Source organism: Liolophura sinensis, chromosome 3 (genome assembly GCF_032854445.1).
Source record: "Liolophura sinensis isolate JHLJ2023 chromosome 3, CUHK_Ljap_v2, whole genome shotgun sequence".
Classification (NCBI taxonomy): domain Eukaryota; kingdom Metazoa; phylum Mollusca; class Polyplacophora; order Chitonida; family Chitonidae; genus Liolophura; species Liolophura sinensis.
Genome location: NC_088297.1, coordinates 14,651,610 through 14,679,436, shown reverse-complemented (window position 1 = coordinate 14,679,436; position 27,827 = coordinate 14,651,610). Strand labels below are relative to the sequence as shown.

The 27,827-nt window shown below is 38.2% G+C and overlaps 1 protein-coding gene across 2 annotated transcripts; it reads left to right on the top strand.

The window, feature by feature from the left end:
* The first annotated feature begins 614 nt into the window (after positions 1–614).
* LOC135464056 (transcription factor GATA-6-like) lies at positions 615–26,711 on the top strand. 2 transcript variants are annotated; one of them, XM_064741532.1, is made up of 7 exons: positions 615–1,634; positions 4,242–5,659; positions 21,571–21,737; positions 23,046–23,093; positions 23,984–24,109; positions 24,681–24,798; positions 25,713–26,711. In XM_064741532.1, the coding sequence occupies exons 2-7, from the start codon at positions 4,675–4,677 to the stop codon at positions 26,051–26,053; spliced, it is 1,785 nt and encodes a 594-aa protein (XP_064597602.1). In that variant the 5' UTR covers positions 615–1,634; positions 4,242–4,674; the 3' UTR covers positions 26,054–26,711. The 2 variants fall into 2 exon arrangements, with proteins under 2 accessions (XP_064597602.1, XP_064597603.1); XM_064741533.1 differs by lacking the exon at positions 615–1,634 and adding an exon at positions 2,936–3,018.
* Positions 26,712–27,827: the final 1,116 nt, after the last annotated feature.

Sequence of the window (27,827 nt, the reverse complement as noted above, 5' to 3'; positions counted from 1 at the left end):
CGTGGGTTTCCCCTGTGCTCTGCCCGGTTTCCTTCCACCATAATGCTGGCCGGCGTCGTATAAGTGAAATATTCTTGAGTACCGCGTAAAACACCAATGAAATAAATAAATCTATCATTGACTTTCATTAACAGAACGTTAACTATGGGACTGTTGCAGTGATGAGGGTTTTATTCTGGCTTCAGTACTGCAGGTATTCATTATATTTACATTGCGCGCAGGAAGCCCTACCAGTGTTTATGGCCTGTGTTGTAAATTAGCAGCGTATAAGAAATTAATGTATCAAAGTATATTGACATAAGTGTAATCCGTAAATTGTTTGTAACGTGGGACTCACATTTCTCGGCTCTGTTTGAATGAAGCTATTAATTTTCAGTTGGATTTGAACAGGTCGTGTATTAGTCATAGCGTGTCAAGATTTATTTGACGGCCACGATCCTTAACGTGATCCAATCAGCGGTCAGCTGCATCGACAGTGCGGAGTGCAGTTCCATATAGGGCGAACATCACATGACCAGCTTTGGCGTGAACTTTAGTCGTGCTAGCGTTAGGCTGAACCAACGCAGTGATAGAGACGATAAACTAGACAGATAACCTTCTGTAAACCATAAAAGCTTGATAGTCATAAGTTTGTGTTTATGTATTGAACGTTTTGACCTTTCAAGTGGATTTTATCTGCCGATTACCTGGTCGTTGGAGAGAATCCCTGAACCAGGTCTACGCGACCTTTGGAATATAGAGCAGACCCAAGAGCCTGAGATCGGCCATTGTTTTGACAAAGTTTGATCTACCTGTCTTCGTTACGTAATAAAGGCCGCGTGGCGATCCTTTCAATACTTCAGCGAAAAATTGGGCAGTTGACACTGGATTTGGTTTTTCAAAGGTTGGACATTTTTGCCATTTCCACCACAGTCGAAAGGAAATAATATTTTAATAGTGCATGCGCAAGACACTTCCTGAAAACTAATACCGTGGATTCACCAGACGGATATACGAGCTATCGTCGCGCTTCTTTTACGAATCCGGATTTCTTGTTCGTCACTTTGAAGAAACTTCATTTAACAAGTTTGAGAGCTTTGGAGTGCGACGTCTGAACACTGGTTTTCTTAAAGTTGGAACTGGGACACGAATGTAAAGCGCACCTGGAAATAAGTGTTATATGCTGAAATAGGCCGCATACGGCGGCAACATGTGAAAATCTCACACGGTATCCGCGACCCCCGCGCCTTACACTTCTGACACGGGACTAGAGACGCCACTGAAATGTGTCTCAAGACTTCACCCGGGAGACACCTTTGCAGGAGCGTCCAATCCTACCAGGAACCATAAGTGCGATTCTCACGGTACAACAGAAAATAGGGCGGCTTCGGCGGCGAACCCTTTTTTCTGTGTCGTTGTTTTCGACCTCAGAGCTCAGAATTGGTGACGTTGTACCTAGACGGCTCCGGCGCACACAAAACAGGGACAACGTCCAAGCGGTGCGAGCAGGCGGGCAAAGACCTTCGTCCCCCTCTATATGCCCTAGCGCTTCTCGCTCCCACGATAAAACGGACGCACCTTTATAACAGCTTTTATCTTCCATCCATATCTTATCGAGGCACATCAGCTCGGTTGCTCTGTGATCAACGCACCAGGTAAGCTATCTTCAACTTATGTATATCAAGGTCTTTTCCCCTAAGCCCCGTACAGCCCGCCTGCCCCGGTCGGCTCTGTTACCTTTTTGTACATTAATGCAGGTAAACCCAAGAGCAGTAAAGCCGCCATTACAGCCCGGGACTATTTCCGTCCGGATAGCATCTCAAATACAACCACCGTTCATTCACCAAAAACGTACGAATCAAATTGTATTGTATGTCACATGTAATCTGAGCAGAATGTCACGGCGTTGGATACAATACCGGATAATTGCAAAGGAAGATACCCTTTGCCAAACTTGGCTATCTCTCCCCCACCAAATCTACATCTAATTTTATCATTAGTGTTGAGACAGCCTCGGAGATTTGTCTATATATTATCCTGATTATTTATCAAGGCTTTTGCCAGTTTCGTGTCATTTAAAATCGCCGGCTATCCTGATATAGCACCAGCTGCCTTCTTATTGGTGCTAAAACAGCGATAAAATGCTAACGTTACGTGTTGCCCACATCGCCTGTTTAGGAGTGCTCCGAATACCTTGATCACTTTGCACGGCACTCGTCAACGTTACAACAGGCTCTAGTTCAGATCTTTTGTTGGTTAGGGAAAACAAAGGCCGTGCAGACTGGACATAGAATATCTACAGATTATGAAGAAAAAAATGATTATGGCTGTTTGGGATTTTGGAGCTTTCTGGAGCAGTGATTCTCGGATGAGGCCGAAAATCGGGCTAGTGCTTTTTGACTTTCCGGACACGCTCCCGCCAAACTGCGGTTTCTATAGGTAAAAGCAGTGCACTTGACGCCGGGCGGCCATATTGGATATCCGAACCCATTACTATATAGCATGCACCCGGGATAATTTACGACTCTGTCCTATAAACGGCCAAGGGCTGTTTCATTTCATTGACATATTTGTCATACTTACAATTCATATTTACTTTCGCCCTGCCCCCTTTTTGCCTGGGTTTCACTGGAGTAGAAGCGCTTTTGCCAGAAGAGCTTATGTAGCTCTCTTGTAAGCGGGTCAACATCAGTATGCCAGCAGACAAGCCCAGAGTCGTAAAAACTCGGCATTAAAATTAGACTCTGTTGTTTTATATTGCCGAATGGCCTAATTTTATTCTCTAATTACATGTAGAGACATTGCTTTTGGGCAGGCCGTGGATACATACCCAGTCAAGTATATATGTACGCGTCTACCTTACTGGAGCCGTATTTAGGAGAGCTCTCTTGAGCAAGGTCTTGCTTGCGGAAGAGTTCAAGAGCAAGGTTATGGAGTCATGCAACATAACTCGTGGATTAGCATTTTTCCTGGATTTTCTGTATAACAAGATGCTACGAGAGTGCTTGGGCAATATTTTAGCTACGCTTACTGCAAAAGGTAAATGAGACATTGGACAAGATTAAGGTTCAAACCCGGATTATCGACAATTCGTATATAGATAGTTTGTTGATTTTGAAAAGGTGTATACAAGAAGTGTGCCCTGTATGGACCAGAATCAAAGCCCAGTGAAAAGGAAACTATTCGTTTTTTTAACCTGCATATTGCTATTCTATGTTAAATGTGATGACAGCACGCCATTTTCAGTAAGCCTAGGCCAGTGACGTCTAATATATTGCAATTAACATTACTGCATGTTTAACTGCTTAAGCCATGCCGTCAAGTGGGCATTTATTTAAGCGCATTTACGTGAACAATCAGAATAAGATCTTGTCTAAGGTACATTGGCAAGAGACTGTATTTAACAGGCTTATGCGTGACCATGTGTAAACTATCACACTGTCGTCGCAGTTTTGATTTTACCCTGTATGCCACATAGTCTTTTATATTTGAAACTGTTTTATAAAATTTTAATGCACATTGTCTGCATGGTAATCGCTGAGTAATGCTTAATGTTTAACCATCAAATAACATACTTGGCCTAGATATAACTGTATAACTCATATCCAAGCGTGGTCTCATCAATATTTTCATCTCTTCATTAATTGTATAATTTGTACATGTAAACAAAAAAAATCCTTATTAAATGTAATCTGCAAGGTTTTGACCTGTAGCGAGTTATGTTTCAACTACACGTGTCATCTCGAAGAGATCTGCATATTGACCGATCTGTGTTCATAGTAGTTGTATTTAATAATTCCTATCAGAAATGCAAACAAGGCAATTCTGGGTATAAACAGTAACCATTTTCACAGTCTTTATGAGTTGGACAATTTTAGCCTAGCTCCATTATAACTCTTTATTGTATACCGGGAGTTCCAAAAATCAAATTATGAAAATTTCTTTAAAGATTATTTAACTGAGGCCTCCGATAACAGTCACTTTTCTCTATAATATCTAGAGAAATGCCACTTTTCTCTATAATGTCTATACACATATCACTTTTCTCTAAAATGTCACTTATCTTCATAGCTGCTGTGGGGTCGAGGATCCGTTTGACAGGACGGCGTTGTTGTTCGAATAGCAATGTTCTTAACGGTTGAGAATATATTTAAAATGCGCTTGCGCCGCTGTTTTTGGCGGCATCCCTCACTTTTTCCTGTTTATGATGAGTATCATACTGTATTCCTTCACTTCATCATGGTTAACCTTTGCCCTTTCAGAGTCTCTGGCGTGTCGTTGGCTGTTGCAGAATCCCTTGAGGAGGGACTTGAAAAATTTCCAACGGGAAGAATTAAGTATAAAACACTTTTCTGAATTCCGTAAATCAGAAGTCTGTAGACCTGAAGCCTGCTGACATCACACCATTCTGCTTTTGGGTACGTGAATCACTGAAGGAGTAAGGAAGTTAAAGGTTCACCGAACGAGGAGGGAAAAAAAGCCAGAACGATTTTTTTCCCTAAGCAGGACATACAGAAGGCGGAAGGTATTAATAAGGCAATTGTGTTGGGTTTTCAATTCGAGGTAATACATGATATGCAAGTTAAAAGAAAGGAGTCGAAGTGAAAAAGGCTTGCACTTAAACGTCCACAAACTATTTGTAATGTTCTTTAACCCTGGAACACCTACGAAAACTGAGCCTTATTAGCTAGGACGATGTCTCGGTCTGACGAAGAGTGGAGACAAACCCCTCCGCCCCCGCATTCCCACCCTTCCGTCTGTGTGATTAAGGAAGAACCGCGATCACCAGGCAGCCATCATTCGGAGTCCGGGGGCGAAGTTTCCAATCCGAGAAGCACACCGCTAAACAACCATGCCCCTAGTCACAGTCCCACGCCACCACCATCAGCCTTGGGTCCGACTTTGGTGTCGCACACCCACTTGAACGAGGACAGTCCGTCCCCTGGTCCTGTGTCCCTCACGACGGTGTCCAACGGGAGCGGTGTTCATTTGCACGCCCCACACGGTTTAACGACGCACAACGTGCCCTTGGCCTTCGACAGTGCAGGCCACCTTCTACCAACAGAGGAGGTCGAGGGTTTCTTCAACAGTTTGGACCGTCCAAGCATCACTCTGGCGGGCCATTATCATGTGGGGGCACCGTCCGGGCCGGGCAGTAGCCTTACCACCCTTACCAGCTCCCCAATCCACTCCACCCACTCCATGTACCCCGGGGGTACGGGAGCGGGCCTTATCACAGTCCAGCCTCCAGCTTACACGGACACAACTCCTGGAAGTTACCTACATAGTTCGGCCACCATGACATCTCTGTATGCTCCCTCCGCCCCCAGGGCCAGTTCCATGCCGGCGCACTACACCAGCTCTACCCCCCACCCCTCCTCTGTGCCCCATCCGGCATCCCCTGGATCCTCCGCCATGTGGCCCCTCCAGACGGACCTCTACAGCCCCTCCAACAACTCCCCATCCCGTTATTACACTTCCCCCGCCAGCAGCTCTCAGCTCAGCCCCACACTGGCTCCCCTGTCTTCCCGTAGTGAGCAGAGCTATTCCATGCCGTACCCCCGCCATTCTGGGGTTTCGGGGGTCTCGTACAGTAGTTACATGAACCCCGACGCCTCTTGGAGTTCCTACAGTAACATGACCTTAACTCAGGAACAGAGGGCAGCACTAATTGAAAGAGGTGAGTGTGTTTCACTCCTTACGTCTTTCCAACATCATTGAAAACTGTTGACTGCTTCTCTTTGTACGATTCCGTCCTTATTTCGTATTTTATATACTTTCTTAGTTCTTTGGCGGTTTGTTTTGAACCTTGTTTGGGAAATGATCTTGAGGTTATTGATCCAGAACGTTCTTTTTTGTTGACGGCTGAATCTGTGTTTTGACCCATAAAGAAAATTAAGGCTACTCAAAAAGGAAGTTTTTGCACAGTCCGCATTTTATTGCCTTTACCATGTCTCTATGCAAAACACAAACAGTGACATACATGTATCTGACAAAATATGTGTTGGGTTCCTTTCAGAATATTATTTTTTGACCGTTAAACACTGTTTGATTATGGAATCTTTTACCTGATTACCATGTTTTATACGAACAGTCGGTTCTATTTTGGTTTGAAAAAAAAAATGCATACATATATAAGTAGAATTTTTCTGATGTGGAGAACTGAAAGGATAAAAAACGAGCCTTCCCAACTTCCTACATCTTTGTATTCCGATTGCAATTTCGAACGTCTTGTTTTTATCAAGCAATGAAGTTGAACAGTTATATGCATATATATAAATAAATAAATAAATAAATAAATAAATAAATAAATAAATAAATAAATAAATAAATACACCTTCTTCTAGTAATTTATGTTTGGAATAAAACTGGTTACTTATCAGATTTACGTAACCATACATGCTTTCTAATACTTTATAGTATGAACTGATTATTTATGATTCCTCGACTAAAAGAATCCGTTTATCTTTGCCATGATCTCATTAAGGAGTTAATCTTTTGCGGAAGTTTATTAACGACATGAGTTTTATGAATGCAATGTTTGTATTTTCAATATGTATATATTATACAGTTTTATTTCCTGTAGTGTAATGTGACTTTCGTGCATCTTTTGCGTTATAACAATAAATCAGTTGAATACATAGTGGATTCATATAAAAATATCCATTAAAGACAACAGATATAAACATTAAATGTAACAAATGAATACAGTACACTAAACTTCTGCTATGTTACAAATATATTATTCTGTTTAGCGGAGTTTTAATTTGACTACATAAAGATTTATTATATAGCTTTATTTCGTTATAGGTGGTGGGATCTGTGAGCAAATCAGGTTAATATATAATATTGCCATTCCATAGAATTGTTTTCCTGACATCAAACTTTTTCTTATTTTCTTACAAATTTACAAATACCTACAGCGAAATTTTAGTTGACTCTACCCATATCCTCCCCGTGATGAGTCTAAAAATATTTCAAAATTTCAAAAACATCTATATTCATTTTGATGGACACACAAGTAAAAATAAATAAATAAAGGAATAAGATACTTATTAAATATTACAATAAACATATTTTCTTTATATTACAAAGTATATCTTTGTTGAAGTATTCTTGTTCATTATTACATCTATTTTAAAATTTATCCACTTATCCATATACATCTTAAAAATTAGCATATTGATTGCAGACGCGTACTGCAATGCCCTTTTTGTATGAATGTTCACTTGCACTTGCACAAGGTGTACCATACTGCAATGAAAACTTCGGGTTTCAGAGCAAACATGCAGTGGTGAATAAATTTTATTGAGCCCTCAAAGGTGTAAAAAAAAAAGCAGTTAGATGTAATCTTCTGAGTGATTTATGTCACCCAGTTCTAGTGAAGTACATCCGCGTTCATTTGACCGCTTTTAGTCTATGCTTGATCCATAACTATACAAGTACTTACGTAAATGTTCTATATGCTTTATTCACGAGCGGCAGTATAGGAGCAGCATGCCGAAGCTGTCTAGTTTTGTTTCCTAGAACATATCATTCTGCCATGTAAACTCTTCAAATGTACAAATGAGGAAGTATTTGTGGGACTACAGTTTCAAAAATGTACAGCCTTAAGATTTAACTCCAAAAGTTCAATGTTTAACACATTTATTATTGTTTATACACTAAAGAAAAATAATCCATGAATTTATTAATTTTAACATCTGTTGTCTGGGAGATGCTAGAATGTATCCTGTTGTAATAACATAAGGCTGTGTTAGATGTCATATTATCTTGTTAGTCTTATAGAATCTTTACGTTGTGTTAATACACAATCACTCAAACAACAGACTTCCTGTAAAATTTAAAAGATTATTACTTTTTTTTTGAGAATATATGTACTTAAAGAAGTACAGCATAGAACAGAACAGTACAGTATATGAACAATTTAAAGTTTGTACAGCGTATATTCACATAGCATTATAGACAAGGGACGACGTCGCAAATTTTGAACTCTAGAAAGAATCGTCTCATACGTTTATTTAGCCTGATAATGTAATTTTATACAACATGTAATCAGCAGTTCTGAGATATACGTGTTGCTGTAACATTGTCATGTTTTCGACATTTAGAACTTATACCAGTAAAACTGTGACCATCTTAACACAAGGGAAATAGAAATGGGATCAAAAACGACATTACATTGCTTTGGAATGGACATGAAAAATCAGGATCCGAAATCTGAAGTCAAATTTCTAATTTATAAAAAAAATTAAGTTTGAAAGATTGTTTTAAACGTGCGTCAGTTGGTAAATGAAGGAACTATAAGCAAGTACCGTACAAAAGAAAAACAGTCATCATTTTCCAATGATATATTTTGATATATTTATTTATTGGATTTGTGTTTTACGCCGTACTCAAGAATATTTCACTTATACAACGGCGGCCAGCATTACTGTGGTGAAACCGGGCAGAGCCCGGGGAAACTCACTACCATCCGCAGGTTGCTGACAGACCTTCCCACGTACGTCCGTAGAGGAAGCCAGCATGAGCTGGAATTGAACTCACAGCGACCACGTTGATTATATTTTGATAACGCTTTGTAAATTGCCTCTATTCATGTTTTACCAATAACTTTGTGCAAACCCAGTTCAAATGACACAAATATTGATATCATTGCTGCTCAGTGACATCTAATAAATATAAAAAAGAATTCACAACATAAAGAGTAAAACCAGAGCAGCCACGAGAGTGTGAAAATTGGCAAATGGTCACACGCAACCGGCGAAATCGGGCACCGTCAATTTACCCTAGTTAGGGTTTTATTCGAACTGTTTATGTACATGCCTATGAATAGTAACAAACGGTACGTCCCCCCCCCCCCACAACCACCCATCCCTGCCCACACACACACAGTCAGCACCATCGCTTAAGTAGAATTAGGTAAGAAAACACATAGGGATATTAACTGTAATTTATCAGACGTCACTGGTCCAGAGTTCAGAGAGATCGAACCAAATTGACAATTTTGTAACTTGTGCGGTTGACAAGTAGCTTAAATAGAAAGCCTAACACTTCGTGTTTTTTGTTAGGCATACCTGGCAAAATAAGGTGTTTCTCCAGGCTCTATATAAAAAAAGTTTAGTTTCATCCACTAACCTGTCTATCGTCGCGATGCTGCGATTTATTACAGGTGTAGCATGGACATGTACCTGTATTTCTGAAGGTCCAAATGTTCATGATTGACAGGGAAACTTACACAGACACGTGTTTCTCGAATTAAGTATAGGTATATTTGGATTTATTGTGAATTTAACTTGCAGTCACAGTTAAAATGCAGCATGCTATAACAATTTTGGCCAAAAATCTTAGGGTAGTTTTAATTCGATATTCGTTATATCATGTATTATAATACTATACAGTACAAGACAAGACCACGCAAGCGCGGCGCAATGACCTAGAAGCCTTACACCAATGCTGCCACTGTGAGTTCAAGATGTGGCAAAATCTAAAAAAAAAACTGTCTAGTTGTCGCTTGTCTCGCAATGGACATAAAACAAGTCACCTATAATTAAACTAAATGTATGACTTCAAATAAAATAATAAAATAAAATAAAATCATAAAATGTTGATCAGCCTACATTTCCCTGCTATAAGATATATGGCTACGTGTATGCAAGCTCGGACTGTGTTGACGTGCATCCCTTCAATCTTGGGAATATCTCACCGACATATGATGTACGTGTGAATATCTCACCGAAATATGATGTACGTGTGAATATCTCACCGACATATGATGTACTTGTGAATATATCACCGACATATGATGTACTTGTGAATATATCACCGACATATGATGTACGTGTGAACGTGTGAATACATCACCGACATATGATGTACGTGTGAATATCTCACCAACATATGATGTACTTGTAAATATATCACCGAAATATGATGTACGTGTGAATATCTCACCGACATATGATGTACTTGTGAATATATCACCGACATATGATGTACGTGTGAATACATCACCGACATATGATGTACGTGTGAATATCTCACCGACATATGATGTACTTGTGAAGAAAATTTGGTATTGTGATTATTTTTTGTTTTGGGACATTTCTCTATTTTGACCAAGGTATAACGGTACAGGCCTATATTCAAACGGTTCCTTATTCTCAAATGCAGGATTGGGGGCGAGGTGAATTTGGTTTTGAGCTTACGTGACAATGTATATGTGGACACCATTATTTCCGTGTAGTCTTTCTTCAAAATTATTTTGCAGCACATCTCATTGTCAGTTGCTCTGAGTTGCTTCAGTTTCCTGGAATCATACACCGGTCTATCGCCCAGTATTTATTGCTCTTGCAAAATTTTTGCCGTCAAATTTTCTCTCATTAAGTACAAAAATGACAATAAAGTCACGAATATCAGTGTGTTTAAAATGAATGCAGTACTTTTATTAATGTGTATGATTGAAGATATTATTCCTTAATACTATGTATAATCTGTATGATTGTTTTGGCTTTTAGTACTTCAGAGGTGTATAAATCAACACTTTTCTAGAAATTTGGAACTTTGCTATTTGTTATAATTTTAGCTGTTAGAAAATGTAGATATTAATCCTTTTTAGAAAACCCGATGTTTGATATAACTGTGCTTTTAGTAAAAACATGTTTATTTTTATTAATCTGTTTCCCAAAAATTCTTAATCAATCAAATCACAGCTTTCCCTTTAGTGTTATAACTAACTGTTGAATAAATAAAAATTACTAATTTAATTTCCTTCAGAAATGTTACTTGCGCTTTTAATTTGCCAAAAGCATTGCCTAATGTGTACAGGCCGTGAAACACCATGCAAGACTAGTCCTAAGAATGCACCTCTAACAACAGGGCTTGTACCAGGTGCGACCTGGACATGTCAGGTAATTTATGAGTAACATATTCACGTGTTCACGCGATGGAATCACGTGACACCTCGGTTGGTCGTCTGCCTTCCTCCATATATGTAAACTCGTGCACGTCCCTGTGTCACCTGTAGCAAGCCAGCATGTAAGTTTGCTGTGTACATTTACAAAATGCAGTGGGGATTAAAACTTAGGATAGTTTGGCCAATGTATTAATCAGATAGAAGCTAAGCTGATGTGTGAACGCATAGATAAGATAGTTCCGGCCACAGGACTAAAGCTTTATATCCCAAGGTAAACATAACTACCGCCTTCTGGTCCCAAACAAGTCCTTGATACCCTTGTCTTGTCACCCACCCAATCCGTCGAAAGATTTCAGTAACAGCTGAGCATTCAACGTGTTTTATTGACGCAACCTCGAGTTGTCCAAAAGTCAAGATTGTGAATCCCTTCGACATAAAAAAGAAAAAAAAAATTTCAGACTCGTTTGATTATGTAGGTATTCATTATGTGGGGGCTCCCTATTCGTCGTATTCAATTAGATCGCCACGTTGGATATATGAACAGTTGCAATCAAAGCGCTGCTGAGCATGGTGCACGATTTGAATACGGATTTCACTCAGTCGCCTAGAAAACACTTTTGCGTCTTTTCTACATCACTGAAAACTGATGACTGCTTGTCTTTGTATGAATCCATCCTATTTTCGTTCTTTATACTTTGTTAGTTCTTTGGTGGTTTGCGTTAAACGCCCTTTTGGGAAATGGTTGTGTTATTATTGACCTGGGACGTCCTTATTGGCTGACTGCTGATATACGAATTTCTGTTTCGACACATAGATTCATAGATCTGTATGCTTACTATACATTGATATGTAGCATTCCAGTCTCGATGTGAGTTGTAATGTGTGCCACAAAAGGTGTTATATTTATACTTTGTTGTAATCTTACAATCAATCTTATCAATCGAACACCCTTATTTTTCCTGCATATATCAGCGACAAATTATAATTCTGATTGAAAACGGTTTTCTTTCTAATTCCAAATTTTATCTCGTCATCTTTTGAGTTGAATACGATTTTAGACATTTTGCAAGTTAGAATAAATGAACGATTATGGATTAACGTCAAAGCGGCAATTTTTCAGCCATATCGTGGCGTTTGCCATTTACAAGTTTGGACTTTTTTAAAATTCATGTTATGTAAATTTTCTTTAAATTTTGCCGTTGTTAAAAAAATATTATTTAATATTTCATGTGTGCTAAATTGATACTTTTATAAACCTCAAAAGCAGTTCGACATTAAGTTATAAGAGTAGCCATCTAATCGTCACCAGTCATTTCAGTAGCATGTAGTCTCGTATAACTCGTACCTAGTGGACCACAATGACCTCAAGGTCAATACGCATGCGTACGCATCCTTACAACACGGTTATTTCTTATTGAACAACGTTGTGTACAGGCTAATAAACTTGATTTTATAACCTTCAATTAAAAAAAAAACCAAAGGAGTAAAAAGCTTTACCTTCAAGGGAATAACAAAGTTCCATTTTGAGGGTGATATCGATTAAACTGCTGGATAAAATACAGCTGTATTGATTTTTCTTAAGTTGGTTCGTTTCTCTGCTTTTCCTGTTTAGACATGTACAAAAACACTTCACTGGATAATTCATACAAAATTAATATGGAGAGGATTACAACAGTCAGAGTATACGTTGATAAATGTGACATCGTTAGTTAAAAATTTTGATGATTCTTTTTTATTATTTTTTATTTATCAAATATAAAATTGGATTACATTTTGTTCATATAAGTGTAAAGGCCTACTTGATTTACAAACCTTACTGTTTAAAGACAATCATATGAGGTCGTGTTTAAACGAAGAAAAGAGACATAAGAAAAGCTGCTGAGCTACTTTGCAGAGACATAAATGCCATATAAGATAGTGCATACAGTATGATATTGATAATTAGAATTTGTATATGTATTAATTTGATAAAATACATTTAAAAATTATTTCTTAAATGAGGCCGTTGTCTTATTAAGACACCAACTCTTATTAGACACAATTGGGGCTAAATTCCCATCTGCATTTATGGCAGATAATCAGATTAAATGGAGTGGAGTTCCTGCTAAGATTGAGTGAGTGAGTGTTTGAGGTTTAACGTCGTGCTCAACAATATTTCAGTCATATGACGACGAAGGAATCCTTAGGGTTGTTAAGATTGAGTGTTTCATTATACATTACCTTTAGTGTTGTGTTAAGCCGTTTTGTGTCAGGGATTACTATCGCGACGACTCAAGAACTGTATTAACTTATCCAAATATACTATAGTTTTGTTGGACAAACACTGGTTAAGAGTTGTTGGATTATTTAGATCAGCCATTTGTATTTTTAAATGATTTATTTACTTATTTACTATTTCTGTATTCAGGCTAAAAATTAATTATTCCTCACTTTTACCGTGTTCCTATACTATTTTGCAAAGGCCTAATTCGTTGAAAGCCTGTTATACAGGGCGACGTTTTGGACCGCGCTTTATTTGTTAGTGTTTGTTTTTTAATTTGATTATTCATTCATTTATCATCGTTGCAAACCGTTGTAACGGCTATCACGTGTACAATGGAAGTTTGGTCTAATTATATACTAGTAGTTGCTTGTCTAAAACCCGAGTACCTGATTTTGTAGGCCTAAATATAGCTTTAGTTGCTCCTTTATCGCCAGCGACGTGAACCGGTGGCATGTAACACAAGGAGCTGTTGTAAATTTCGTGTATGCTAAACACATTAGCATATGTCAACAAGACACCGCCAGCTCCCGGCCATTATGCGATTGACGTTTACGATTTTCAGATGTGTTTTATATTGGCCACACGTACCAAATGATTTGCGGTTGCTGGACTATAAAAACTTCACACACTGTATAAAGCATGTGTCCAACAATGGGTCTATATACCGTGCTCCTTGAAAATAGAGGTAACAAATTAAAAGCACTTGCACAATTTACACTTTCCCATGATCTGGTGGATAGTATTTTGGCTTTTGAGAATATATATTTTTCTGTTAAATAACAATGAACACGGCGATGTGACAATTTTAACTTATATTCTCACGCGTAATGGGTCACAGCGTTTGGGATTTGGGTTTTCTTTCCATAATGCTGGTTTGGATATATATACAAAAATATTAATCCTTATTTGTTGACTTTAGGAGTTGAAAATGGGTACCCCGAACAAGGTGTTAAGCTAAAACAAAACAGTGGCGATTTGAATTTGTTGAACTTTAAAATCTTGAGTTAAGCCAAAAATCGCTCAGAGAAATTGCTGCTTGAAGCACCGACATTAAAGCGGATGGTATTGTAGACATCGTTTGGTATGTTGGAATGTTGTAGCTATGTTTATTCCACATTGGAAACCTTTGACAAAGAATGCTTTACAATCTGTGAATTTTAGCAGAAAGTCTGTTGTAGGAGTGATGCCATAATGTACTTTGTTATTATCACGCAATATTCTGTCATATTCAACATAACATCCTGTTAGTCTACCAGGATATTTATGTTGAATGAATAGAATAGGTGTTATATTTAACATTGAGAATAATCTGCTGCAATAACATACAATAACATTCTATTAAAGTTAACAGATTAAGTCTTTGCGTGTAAAATTATTTTATAACCTTGGCTCAGATCTCAGCATATAATATGTAGTCTTAACTCTGCTGGACGTACCTTCTTTGTACGTTTTCAAGTTTATACATTTTTTCTAAGTTCTATGGCTCCTCTCCTTGTTTAAATTTTTGCTTTTCAAGAATATAGATATTGTCCAATGTACATGTACAGGTTTGCAGGTTATGAAACAATTTTAGAAACAAAAAAATGAAGCGGACAATAGATAAAGAGGAAAGGAAACATATTATACTTATAAGAAAATTACATTTTTTTTTCTGTCTATTATTGTGATAGGGGTAAACTTTGCTCACTTCACAATCACTCTTGCACTGCCAGAATCAAAATCGAATTTACATTTCTACAGCTGAAAGTTTATTTTGTACTTTTTATCACTTTTTTGTACTTTGTAATTTTTTATCAACCAGGGTTTGTACGGGGAAATAATGTCCAAAGTTTTTAACAGATGACATGTAATAGTGAGTATCAGATTATCACGTTTCATTGATGACTGGGAGCCTCCGTGGCTCAGATGGTTAGCGCGCTAGCGCAGCGTAATGACCCAGGAGTCTCTCACCAATGCGGTCGCTTTGAGTTCAAGTCCAGCTCATGCTGGCTTCCTCTCCGGCCATACGTGAGAAGGTCTTTCCGCAACCTGCGGATGGTCGTGGGTTTCCACCCACCATAATGCTGGCCGCCGTCGTATAAGCGAAATATTCTTGAGTGCGGCGTAAAACACCAATCAAATAGATAAATATCATTGATGACTACGCTAAATCAGCAGTCAATGAGATCAGGCATATCCAGCATTGATGAATAGGTCTGCCAGAGACTAATGGAAGGTAGGAATTTCCTGGCTGAAGTAAGTAAAGCCTATACGAGCTCTTTGTCGACAATCAATCAAGCAACGTAGTCCCTGAAGGCGAACTCGGGTGGATTCACTGAGTAAACAGTCTATTTCCGGCGTGTCACCGACAACCCCCTTGTAGTACGGCACGATCGATAATGCGGTCAAAGTTGATATTACAGTGACATTTCTGCGTCGTCAGGTATCCGCTCCGTGAGGGCTGAAAATCGTAGTGTGAAATAGGCTGAGTGCATATCAGAGCTTATATATAAAATTGGCAAATGTAAAGGGGGCGTCGTTAGGGGGGTTGGGGAGAGTAAGGGAAGCGCACCTGCAGTTTTGGCGGGTTGCTCAGCCGGTCTATTTCACCGAACTGGCCTGACCTAAATATTTTGTTTACTAGTTCCGGTCAGATTTTACTCTGAATGCCCTCCCGAAATCGGCGATTGGCATTTAACGTGTAGGACATGCCTCATGTGTACTGTCTTTTTCGTGGGATGGAATAGAAGTCGGAAGAAACATAGACCTAAAATTCTCTACATTTCTGAAACGTTCACAGCAGTTTACTCTGTTAAAACTGAAATGTTACATATAACTTTACAGGGAAGTAGGAAGCAGTTTCAGAGTGGGAGGGGGTGGGCAAGAGTCCGAATATATTTGTACATAAGCCAAGTATAACTGGAGAGGATTTAGTTCATATATTTACCGTTAGACCAATAATTCTGGACTAAGTAAAAAGCTGACAAAAAACTTAAAGTTAAATCTGGTATTAAGCCTCAAGTCACATTTGAACAACCGGACCCTGTAGGCCCAAGTTATAAGTCGAGGTATAGAGCTATGTGCATACTATTCTGTCAGGCATGGGAACAAATCATGAGTACTTACTAATCGCTTTACGCGTAAAGAACTCAAATATTGGCAAAATAAAGTTTGGGATCGGTGTATAATTGCATGCCAGACTAGGCTTCCTGTCTGACATTTTCGAGTTTCCACTTGAAGCCCTGACGTCGCCGTTTTATGACAAGGTATAAGGCTGCTTGGATGACACTTAATTTTCCATTTTCTTAAACGTTAACGTTAAGACAGAAACACTCTAGCTTGTTGTTGATCGACTTGGAACCCGAGTGTGTTGGATGTTCAGCGTTGGTGCTGCACAACTGACATCATATTTCAACTTTTTGACAGACTTGATGCAAGGTGAAAACTGTAAAATATTAATGGATGTTTTTATTAACTTTTTAAAATGGGGGGGGGGGGGGAGGTGATTAATTTGTAATGGCGTTTCCCCATCCAAGTTGAATGATGCACGCCAAAGCTTTTTAAAATATTGTAAACAATCTGTATATAAGGTGGTTTTCAAACTGGTTTTACTCTTTTACGTTTTAGTTTATTTTAAAACCGTCTGTTTCGTACTTGTTCTCATTTTGGACACCATTATTCTTAAATGCAAAACCATAACGATTTCCCTGTTAGAATTCGACACAATATGGCTGGAAACCCAAACAATTTGTTCACGCGCAATAACTCCACTCTACAGTCAACTCAGAAGGTGCTGTATAATCTGTATAATGAATCCTCTAAATAGTAAATAATTGACTACGTGATAAACTAATGACCTTATATAAAAAAAGTAGCCCGCTAGAGAGTCACAACATTGAAAATTACACTGGGACTGGTTGTTTAAAAGTGTATTAAAAGTTAAGCTAGACATAAATCTTAATACCATTCTTGACCTAATACAAAACTAATGAGATTTTAGTCCAGACTAAAGTTAATACTGGGCTTAACTACAATTAAATACACTTCTGAACAACTGCGCACTGAAGTCTACCGTTTTACAAAAGCCCACGTGCTGATGTACGCCGCAGAAGAAGAACTTCATCTGTTGTATCGTCCTGTTAGATATCTATAAATAAATGTCGAATAAAAAAGAGCGATTGAAATAGACACCTGTCTGGCATAAGAAGTCCAAATCACTAGAAATCTGACGGCTAAAAACCTTATCTTGAAAATATTTCAGCTCAGATTGTAGACTGGGACATTATTTTTATAATAATTTGTGAAAATCTATTAATGTGTGAACTTTGACAATAAGAATAAATGAATGAATTATCATGGCACTACTGTGATGTCTCCGACAGTGTTTCAGCCATATCGTGATGAAAGCTAGTAAATTGTGGGTTTCGAATAATAATATCCGAAATCAAAACAAAAGAAAGACTGTAATATTTTAAATCAATCAGATTCAAACAGAAAGTAAAGTTTATCATTGTTGTATTGTTATTTTTCAGTAAATTTTATTGAAGCCAAAATAATTTTCATGTAAAGCTAGAAGCTCCAGTCAGGAAATTATACTTATATGTATGACAAGCGTTGTATTTTAGCGAAGTGAATTTTTTTTTGAAGAAATATGACTTTGTTTTTTTTTTTTGCTGTTTTTATTTTTTGGGGATTTTTTTTTTGAAAAAAATTTTATTGAAGGCCAAATACCATTTTATTTCAAATTAGGAGTTTTAGCTTGAGAATTACACTTATATGTATGACAGAAGTTGTATTTTAGCGAAGAAAAGTTTTTGATCATCAAAAAATTTTATTGAAGCGAAAATACATTTCATTTACAACAACATGGAGTAGTTTTATTTGGGATATTACACTTCTGAATATGGCAAACGTTAAATCTTGGTAAACAAACAGCTTATTGAAGACGTAAGTTTGATTTTCAACAAATTTTATTGAAGACGAAATATACCAGCTCCATTTGGGGAATTATTCGCGAAGAAACAATTTTTGAAGAATAATAATTTTGCTCAGTGTGTAAAATGTATTTATCATTTTTTTTATCTAAAATTATAAATTTCAGTTTAAGTTGTGGGATTACATATGTACAAGCGTATGCCAAGCTTTGAATTCTGGCGAAGAAACATTTTATTAGATATAACTGTTTTAAAATAAATTTTACTGAAACCAAATCACGTTTTTTTTTTAAACTAACAGCTTGGTAAGTTGAGTTACACTTATGATAAACAATGAATTTTGGCGACAAATAACGTTTAGAAAAACAAAATGAAACAAGCTGGCTTAAATATATAGTCAAACTTTTAAATAAATCACCTCTTGAAAAAGGCTTCACGTGAATATCTGTTTTGAATGAGACGTTTGACAATGCGTGAATTGGAAGCAGAACCACTTGAAGTCGGGGCGTTATCTAACCGTAAATGTCTACTTTATGCCTGTATATACCTACAGAATGCAGAGACAGGATTTTTTTATCAATTGACTGTTAACCTTTGTCGGCGATAACACCACGAAAACGTCAAAATCGGTGATAACATTTGACAAGTTGGTCGTATATCTGTATGAAGGCAGCAGGGGACGTTTCTTGTATATAGATACATCAGCTGTGTCAAATACACAACACCCTATATCTGTGTAAAGACAGCTGGGGAGGTTTGTTGTATACACGTACACATCAGCTGTGTCAAATACACAACACCCTATATCTGTGTGAAGACAGCAGGGGGAGGTTTGGTGTATACACGTACACATCAGATGTGTCAAATACACAACACCATATACCTGTGTAAAGACAACAGGAAGAGGTTTGGTTTATACACGTACACATCAGCTGTGTCAAATACACAACACCATATACCTGTGTAAAGACAACAGGAAGAGGTTTGGTGTATACACGTACACATCAGATGTGCCAAATACACAACACCCTATATCTGTGTGAAGACAACAGGGGGAGGTTTGGTGTATACACGTACACATCAGATGTGTCAAATACACAACACTGTATACCTGTGTAAAGACAACAGGAAGAGGTTTGGTGTATACACGTACACATCAGATGTGTCAAATACACAACACCCTATATCTGTGTGAAGACAGCAGGGGGAGGTTTGGTGTATACACGTACACATCAGATGTGTCAAATACACAACACTGTATACCTGTGTAAAGACAACAGGAAGAGGTTTGGTGTATACACGTACACATCAGATGTGTCAAATACACAACACCCTATATCTGTGTGAAGACAGCAGGGGAGGCTTGGTGTATACACGTACACATCAGCTGTGCCAAATACACAACACTCACCGAAATTTAAAATAATCGTTTAAAAAATGTAAAAAGGTCGCCGATATCGACAAGAATTACCCAAGCAGTATTTAAAGTACATGTTAATGGCCACGAAAACATGTACAATTCTCAGAGGGCAATTCCAACACACAAAATCTAGATGGAAAACAAAATTTATATTAAAAAAAATATGCCTCAAAAGAGAACAGAAACATATATTAAATGTTAATAAGTATGCACGCCATTATAGGAACAGAAATTATGAAAAATGCCTATAAATAGGCAGAAAGAGAGATCTAGAAACAGAAAGAGATACCCAAAGGCGTTCCTTTTTAACATTTTTATAACTCTGACTTCTTTTATACATATACTTTGGGCCAAATCTACAAAATCCTGTATTAGAATAAAATTGAGGAAATTCAACTAATTAAAGTACATTGAAGACAGGTAATATATAGGGTTCCAAAAAGTAAAGCATAGTTGAACTGTAACATGTCATTTATCAGTCTGCAAGTTTTACAACGAGTACAGTTCTCTTGTAAGTAAATATGGACAGAGTGTTCAGAATCTCTGGCACTCTGTTCATATGTGTGTCTAATTCCGCTTAACCTGGGGTTAAATGTCTACTTTATGCCTGTATATACCTGTATATAGACGGGTGTTCATTGTATTGCAATCAACGCGCAACTGAGATACATATTTTGTTACCGATCAGTGATATTCTATCATGCTACACGATTTGAATACTGATTTCACTCAGTTGTCTAGAATATACCTTGCGTCTTACTGCAAAGTGTTGCCAGCTTCTCGTTCATGATTCCGTCTTATTTTCGTACTTCACATACTTTCTTAGTGCATTGGTGTTTTGTGCTATGCGTTGTTTTGGGGAATTGGCTTTGTGATTATTGACCAGGAACGTCCTTATTGGTTGACGGCTGATATACGAATCTCTGTTTCGACGCATAGATTCTGTAGTTCAAAATGGAGTAGTTAATTTCGTAAGCCGTCATTTTCAAGCCACAGTTTCATGAAGCCCACATAGTGTTAAGTAGCCCTTAGCTAAGTGAATTTCATATCTGTACATCGTACGTTACTTAGCTAAGTGCGCTTCATGAGACCAAGTCAAAAGTGGACGTTCATCTTAACATGTTGTGTCACCACCATGTGTTACCTTTCGGGTTTTTTTTTGGAGAGTATATACACACTTCAGAGACTTCTTGTATATATTTGGTCCATTTCGCCATAGACGTCATTTTCTTTTCATAGATGGTTACATTATTGTTGAGAGTACGTGTGCTTCTTCTTTAACAGTCGGTTTTCTTATAATGTCTGACACAACTTAATATATTCTAACATGCGTCCTGAATATTTCTCGTCCAAATGCTCTCATAGTCTAGTTTTGCTGTGGAGATTGCAAGTCGTACATCGATATTCATGCAGGTCTTTCCAGTCTCACATAAAAATATGAGCGCTATGAAGAATCAAAAGATGTTTGGTGGCGTGGTGTCATATGGAAACCCTTTCGGAACCATTAAGAACCATTTAAAGAGATTTGTTACAGTTATGGCTGGATCTTCAAAGAACCGAGGCAAATGCATGATTCGTTAAAGAACCACAAAAATAGGACTTCTTTGATATATCATTGAGTGTAGAAAAAGGAAGAGTTGTCTCATTGATCACGTTATAACGAAGTTTTATAGATGTCTTAGTTGCCTTAGAACTTGTACAAGTGACTTTAAATTACTATCATTATTGTTAACATTATTGTTATCATTATTATTGTCATTATTGTTATCATTATTGTTATCATTATTTGTTGTGCGTCACAATGATCCGCAATGGCCTAGCATACAGTGGAATCTTCCCTGCCAAAAACTGGTTAACGTATAATATAATTTAAGACGTACAACACAGAGAAAAACGTTGGTGTCTATATGCTGTACCTTTGCCCGCGAAATGGCGAATCCGGTCCAAAGTGGCCATGAATTTCTTGCCATGAATAAATCTTACTAGTTCGCCAACAAAACATCATCGCAAAGGCAGGCTATGTAAACAGAAGACTATGCAGATTAAGACTGGTTCTCATCTTGTTTCTTTTTCCCCTCAGAACCGGGAGATTATTATGGAGAAGGACGAGAATGTGTCAACTGCGGCGCCATATCCACTCCATTATGGCGGCGAGACGGAACCGGACATTACCTCTGCAACGCATGCGGGCTGTATCACAAAATGAATGGGATAAACAGACCGCCAATCAAACCACAGCGACGTCTGGTGAGTGAGAGCTGTAGCTCAGAGGGAGGGACTATCTAGGTTTCCTGCATATAAAATTGTATGAAATTCAAATGATGATTTAGGTCACCTCAAAAGTTTATATTTTGTCCACCTATGCAAAAAACCTTCAAAGTTTAGAGGTGAGATAAGCTGTTGAGGCATATACAGCCTTCTATAAAGCCAAAACAACCTTGTCAAAATAAGGGATAGGAACAAGGGAGACAATTCGAAACAGATGTCCAAAATTGTTCTTTCTGTCACACTGTTGTTGTAATCTGTCACACTGTTGGTGTTATCTGTCACACTGCTTGTGTAACTTGTCACTGCTTGTGTAACCTGTCACACCGCTTGTGTAATGTCATGCTGCTTGTGTAACCTGTCACACTGTTTGTGTAATCTGTCACAATGTTTGTGTAATCTATCACACTTTGTGTGGCCTGTCACACTGTTTGTGTAATCTGTCACATTTATTGTGTAATCTGTCACACTTTGTGTAACCTGTCACACTGTTTGTGTGACCTGACACGTTGTTTGTGTAACCTGTCACACTGATTGTGTAATCTGCCAAACTTTATATCCTCCTGTCACACTGCTTGTGTGACCTGACACGCTGTTTGTGTAATCTGTCACACTGTTGGTGTAATCTGTCACACTGTTGGTGTAACCTGTCACACTGCTTGTGTAATGTCATGCTGCTTGTGTAACCTGTCACACTGTTTTGGTAATTTGTCACAATGCTTGTGTAAATTTGTCACAATGCTTGTGTAAATTTGTCACACTTTGTGTGACCTGTCACACTGTTTGTGTAATCTGTCACGCTTATTGTGTAAGCTGTCACACTTTGTGTAACCTGCCACACTGCTTGTGTGACCTGAAACGCTGTTTGTGTAATCTGTCACACTGATTGTGGAATCTGCCAAACTTTGTGTAACCTGTCACACTGCCTGTGTGACCTGACACGCTGTTTGTGTAATCTGTCACACTGATTGTGTAATCTGTCACACTGCTTATCTAACCTGTCACACAGTTTGTGTAACATGTCACGCTGCTTGTGTAATATCACACTGTTTGTGTAATCTGTCACACTACCTGTGCAATCTGTCACAAAAGGTATGTAATCCTTAACACTCTGTGTGATAGGCGAACGAAAGTTCGAATTGTTTGATTTATTTGTTTAAAGCTGATTGATTTGTTTAAAGCTGATTGATTTGCTGATGCATTTTTTCATGTTTCTTTTTTTATTGTTGAGCGTTTTCATTATTCTATTAAATTATTTTTTATTTTTATCATTTTATATCCATTAAAAAGGAGGAAGTTGAAGAAAGAAAAAAATATACAGAAGTCAAGTATGAGAAGGTGAGTTTTAAATCTATCACGCAAACCTGTTTCGTGTTGGGTGTACCGAGCGGTTGCCATCATCTTCTTGCCTTTCAGTGGCTAGCTGACAATGAATGAGGCTATACCATTTGTAGGGCACCGGATTTTTCAAGATAGCCATGATTCCACCTATTCATTTTTTTTCATTTTTGACTCTAAGTCGTGCACGCCTGTACCTTTGTGTGAAAAAAACAACATTTACCAGTGTAAACCGTTTACCAGTATAAAACGTTTGCCAGTATAAAACGTTTGCCAGTATAAAACGTTTACCCGTATAAACCGTTTACTAGTATAAACGTTTACCAGTATAAATCGATTACCAGTATAAACTGGTTACCAGTATAAACCATGGCAATAGTCTCCGGTTTCTTTCACCCACGATATACTGTCCGTCATTGTATAAGACAAAATTTCTTGAGTATAACGTTTAACATCAATAAAAAAAACACTAAGCTGTAATTGTTGGCAGAATCACCTAAACCGTTTGATCACTGAGGACAAGAGATCGAATCCATCTCTCGGCGTATGAGCAGACTCAAGAGTTAGGTGATGAGATTTGTCAAGTTCATGTGCATTACCTATTGGTGTGGGCCTAAATGAAATAACAGTACCCTCTCACCAAGTCCAGCTCATGCTGGCTTCCTCTCCAGTCTTACGTGGGAAGGTTTGTCAGCAACCTGTGGTTGGTCGTGGATTTACACCGGGCCATGTCCGATTTTCTCCCACCATAATGCTCCCCAAAACGGGAAATATTTTTTGTTACGGCGCAAAACACAAATCAAATAAATAAATGAACGAATGAATAATCGATAACTGTTTTATCTAATATATAGTTGTTTGAAGATTATCCCCACGATGGTCTGCTTCAGGCGAGTAATCGAAGGATGGGTTTATCCTGTGCCAACTGTAATACGACGACAACAACGTTGTGGCGGAGGAATACAGAGGGCGAGCCGGTTTGCAATGCGTGTGGACTATATTATAAACTACATCAGGTACATTTTCACGAAAAGTGTCTAAAGCTGCCACTGGTTTCATTTCTCAAGTCAAGGGTCTTTATACGGCTAGTTTACGCTGCATGATTGTTTCTTATTAACTATGGAAGTAAGGCTCCTGCATATTTGAGATATTGCTTTAAACGCGTAGAAACTTAGTTTCATCGTGAGTGGGAATTATCTCCCCTGATCATCGTGCTTTGAGCCGTTCTCAACAAGTACACATTATCTGAACGGATATTACATTAACTATTTTGTTCGACTTTGTACTAAGATTATATCTTAATAGCGAACTACCCATCTCCAAAATTCATCACTTCTCTTTTGTGTCATTTGTGACAAATGCCCCTATTTCTTGGTGTCAAGTCCAAGTTTGGTCAGGCTTTGTAGTTTTGGCGACTATCTTGTTTTATATCCGTATGTTTTGGTGGTGAGAATTTTCAGTCCCTTTAAACCTGTATTGTAGCTTTGCGCTGATCTATAGGCCTTGTGGAAAAACGGTTTCATCCTGAGTAGGAGTTATCGCCCATTGACAACCATTGTCCATTGAGCCGTCTTTTTTTATTGTCAGGTAAACCGACCATTGTCGATGAAAAAAGACGGAATCCAAACCCGAAAGAGAAAACCGAAGACACCGACGAAATCCAAGTCCCCTGTGAAGGATATTTGTCAGGAGCATCCTTTACATGGTGAGTGTTCGGCGAAGCTTTGCAAAGCTTTTCAAAATGCATTTGTCAATGAACTAAACTATTAAAGTTTCTGCAAATTCTCTACACAAGGAATGGCTTATAAAGTCATCATTGGCAGTCCTTTTCAAAAGTTATGCTGAAACATGTATTTGACACTGAAAGAAGTTTATGGAAATTCCATTGACAGAACATACAATCGCCGTTAGCACTCAGTACAAGAGTTGTGGGAAGAAACCAGCAAAGTTTTTCAATAGGAAAACTGAAAAATATATTTGTCATTTACTTAAGCCTAAGTTTCAGGAAATTTCGTTGACAAAACAGCCAATCGCCGGTAGCACTTAATAATGCTGGATGGAGTGAGAATCTATGTGTCTAAACAGGCATTCGTAAACCAGCCGTCAAGTTAGATTGACCTTCAATAATCACAAGGTCAATCCTAAACTACGTTTAACACAAACCACCAAAGAACAAAGAAATATATGAAGTACGAAGTTAGGACCGTATCATGCAAACAGAAATAGTCGACAGTTTTCGATCATGTTGTAAAGGCGTAGTTCCAGGTGAATTAGCGAAATCAATAGTCAAATCGGATACCTTGTTGATGACAAAATTGCATGTCAGTTGCGCTTTGATTGCAACTGTTCATGTATCCAACGTGGTAATCTAATGTAACACGATGAATATATAGCCCCTAGCTTCTTGTTAAACGGAATTAGATACAATCATGAAGCAAAGTGCCAGAGATTCTGCACGCTCTGTCCATATTTACTTACAAGAGAATTATACTCATTGTAAAATCAGGCCTGTTGAGAGTTTCCCCAGTTATTATTTCATTTTTATAGCTTACATTTTTTATACGGATGTCACAAAATACTGATTTTTTTTTTTTTTTTTTTAACTTCGTTGTATTTCAGACATTAAGCCAGTGACGTCATCATACTCAGTATATCAGATGCATAATTCGGCGGTACTGGCCGCGCTCAACAGCTCCCCTGGCGGCCTGGTGACGTCAGGAACAGCGCCTTCTACGTCACGCTGTGTGGAGACGCTCATTAACCGGAACCATATGTTAGACCCAGGAATGTTCCTCAAACAGGGGATTGATATTTATTCTGCTCCCCCTTCCCCTCCAAAAGCAGTCCCCGTGCCCCAGAGTGAATCCACGCCCGGAAGTGACGTCCATGACGATGTGACTGCGCCTACGCCTCACAGAGACTTAACTCAGCTAAAAGCTGCTGACGTGTCGCAAAGCTAGTTTTGAATTAAAAAAAAAAACTCTGGGTGGCAATTATCCGCTGGAACATTCATGACCATATGAAAGTGTGTCTCTTGCCAATAGTTCATTGCTCATAACAGCTTTCTTTATAAAGTTGGACACACAAGCAGTATTTCAAAATGGATACCCAATCCCCGTAAATCTCGTCAGGGCGCCTTTTTCTGACTTCTGGTCTGTAATTCATGAAACATTCTATGCACCCCTTCAACCGACCCCTACTTCTTTAACCACCCCACACACAAGCCCTAAACGAGAATGAAACCTGGACTTGATATTTGCCATTTCCGATTACAATTGGTGGACTTATCATTATGTCACCTTTCTGCCAAACAAGAACCTTCTTAAAAAATTACTGCGTCAGACTCAGAGCCGTACATACGTGGCTTCAATTATACTAATTAAATCTACTTAGAGATTCATGGACTTATGAATCTGAACTAGTTGTGAGAGAGAAAGCAGTTCAAATATTCACTTTTATTTTAGACATTGTGTCATTATTTTATAGATGCTCATGAGACACGTGCTCTGTTTGTAACCCGGGTTATCTCAAGGAAGATCTATCAGTTCTAGTTTTTGGAATTTAAGAAGGGCAAAATTTGTTTTGTGGTCCATTATCTTTTTGCTAGAAGCAAAAAAAAAAAAAAAAAAAAAACTAACAGGTGCCATCACATGCTCCATTTTTATTATTACTTTTTTTTAACCTTTTCGCATGTTATCACTCTACCTACTTCGGTTTCATGAAGCATACTTAGTGTTAAGTACGCTTCATACCTCTACAATATACGTTGTCGTGGTGTTAAAGGTTTTACATAGCTAAGTGTACTTCATGAAGCCAGGGGTCGATACCACTAAGCCATTTTTGACTTAAGTCAAAATTTGAAATACGATCTTAAAGCTTAAATTTGGGCTTTAGAAAGTAAAATCTTGCCCCCTTCATCAATTTTATGTTAAGACAAATGCATCCAAATTTGAAATTACCAGTACCAAAATCTAAGCATAATACAGAGTTTTTAAATTTTGACTTGAGTTAAAAAGGGCTTTTGCAATCGGCCCCAGGGGCCTGAGCCTTATCGTGTCTAAACATATATTGTATACATCTGTAAGTGCTAATGTTGAACAATCCACCAGAGATATATAAAACATTTTAATGAAAATCACAATTTTTATTCGTCTATGGCTGACATAAACAAGTAACCGGCATGCAGCAGTGTTGTATTTGCAACCATCACGGATACATCTGTATTCGACAGTGAGCGGGCAACAGTGACACAGTAGCGGTCAACAGTGACACAGTATTGGTAGAGATGCATCCAGCACTGGCATCCGCATCCAACAATGATACATCTGCATTCGACAGTGACACAGTAGCGGTCAACAGTGACACAGTATTGGTAGAGATGCATCCAGCACTAGCATCCGCATCCAACAATGATACATCTGCACAAAGTACTGCTGCGTCCAGACGTTATGCAACTGCATCCAACAATGACATCTATGCATCCAGCAGTGGAACTGTTGCATCCAGAACTTACATAATTGCATCCAGGAATGGTACTTTCGCATCCAGGAATGGCACTTTTGCATCCAGGAATGGCACTTTTGCATGCAGGAATGGTACTTTTACATTAAGGAATGGCACTTTTGCATCCAGGAACTATAGTTATATGCATGCAGAACTGATAGGTTTTGCATCCAGTAGTCAAACCTTTGCATCCAGCAACAGAACAGGTGCATCCAGCAGAGATATAATTTT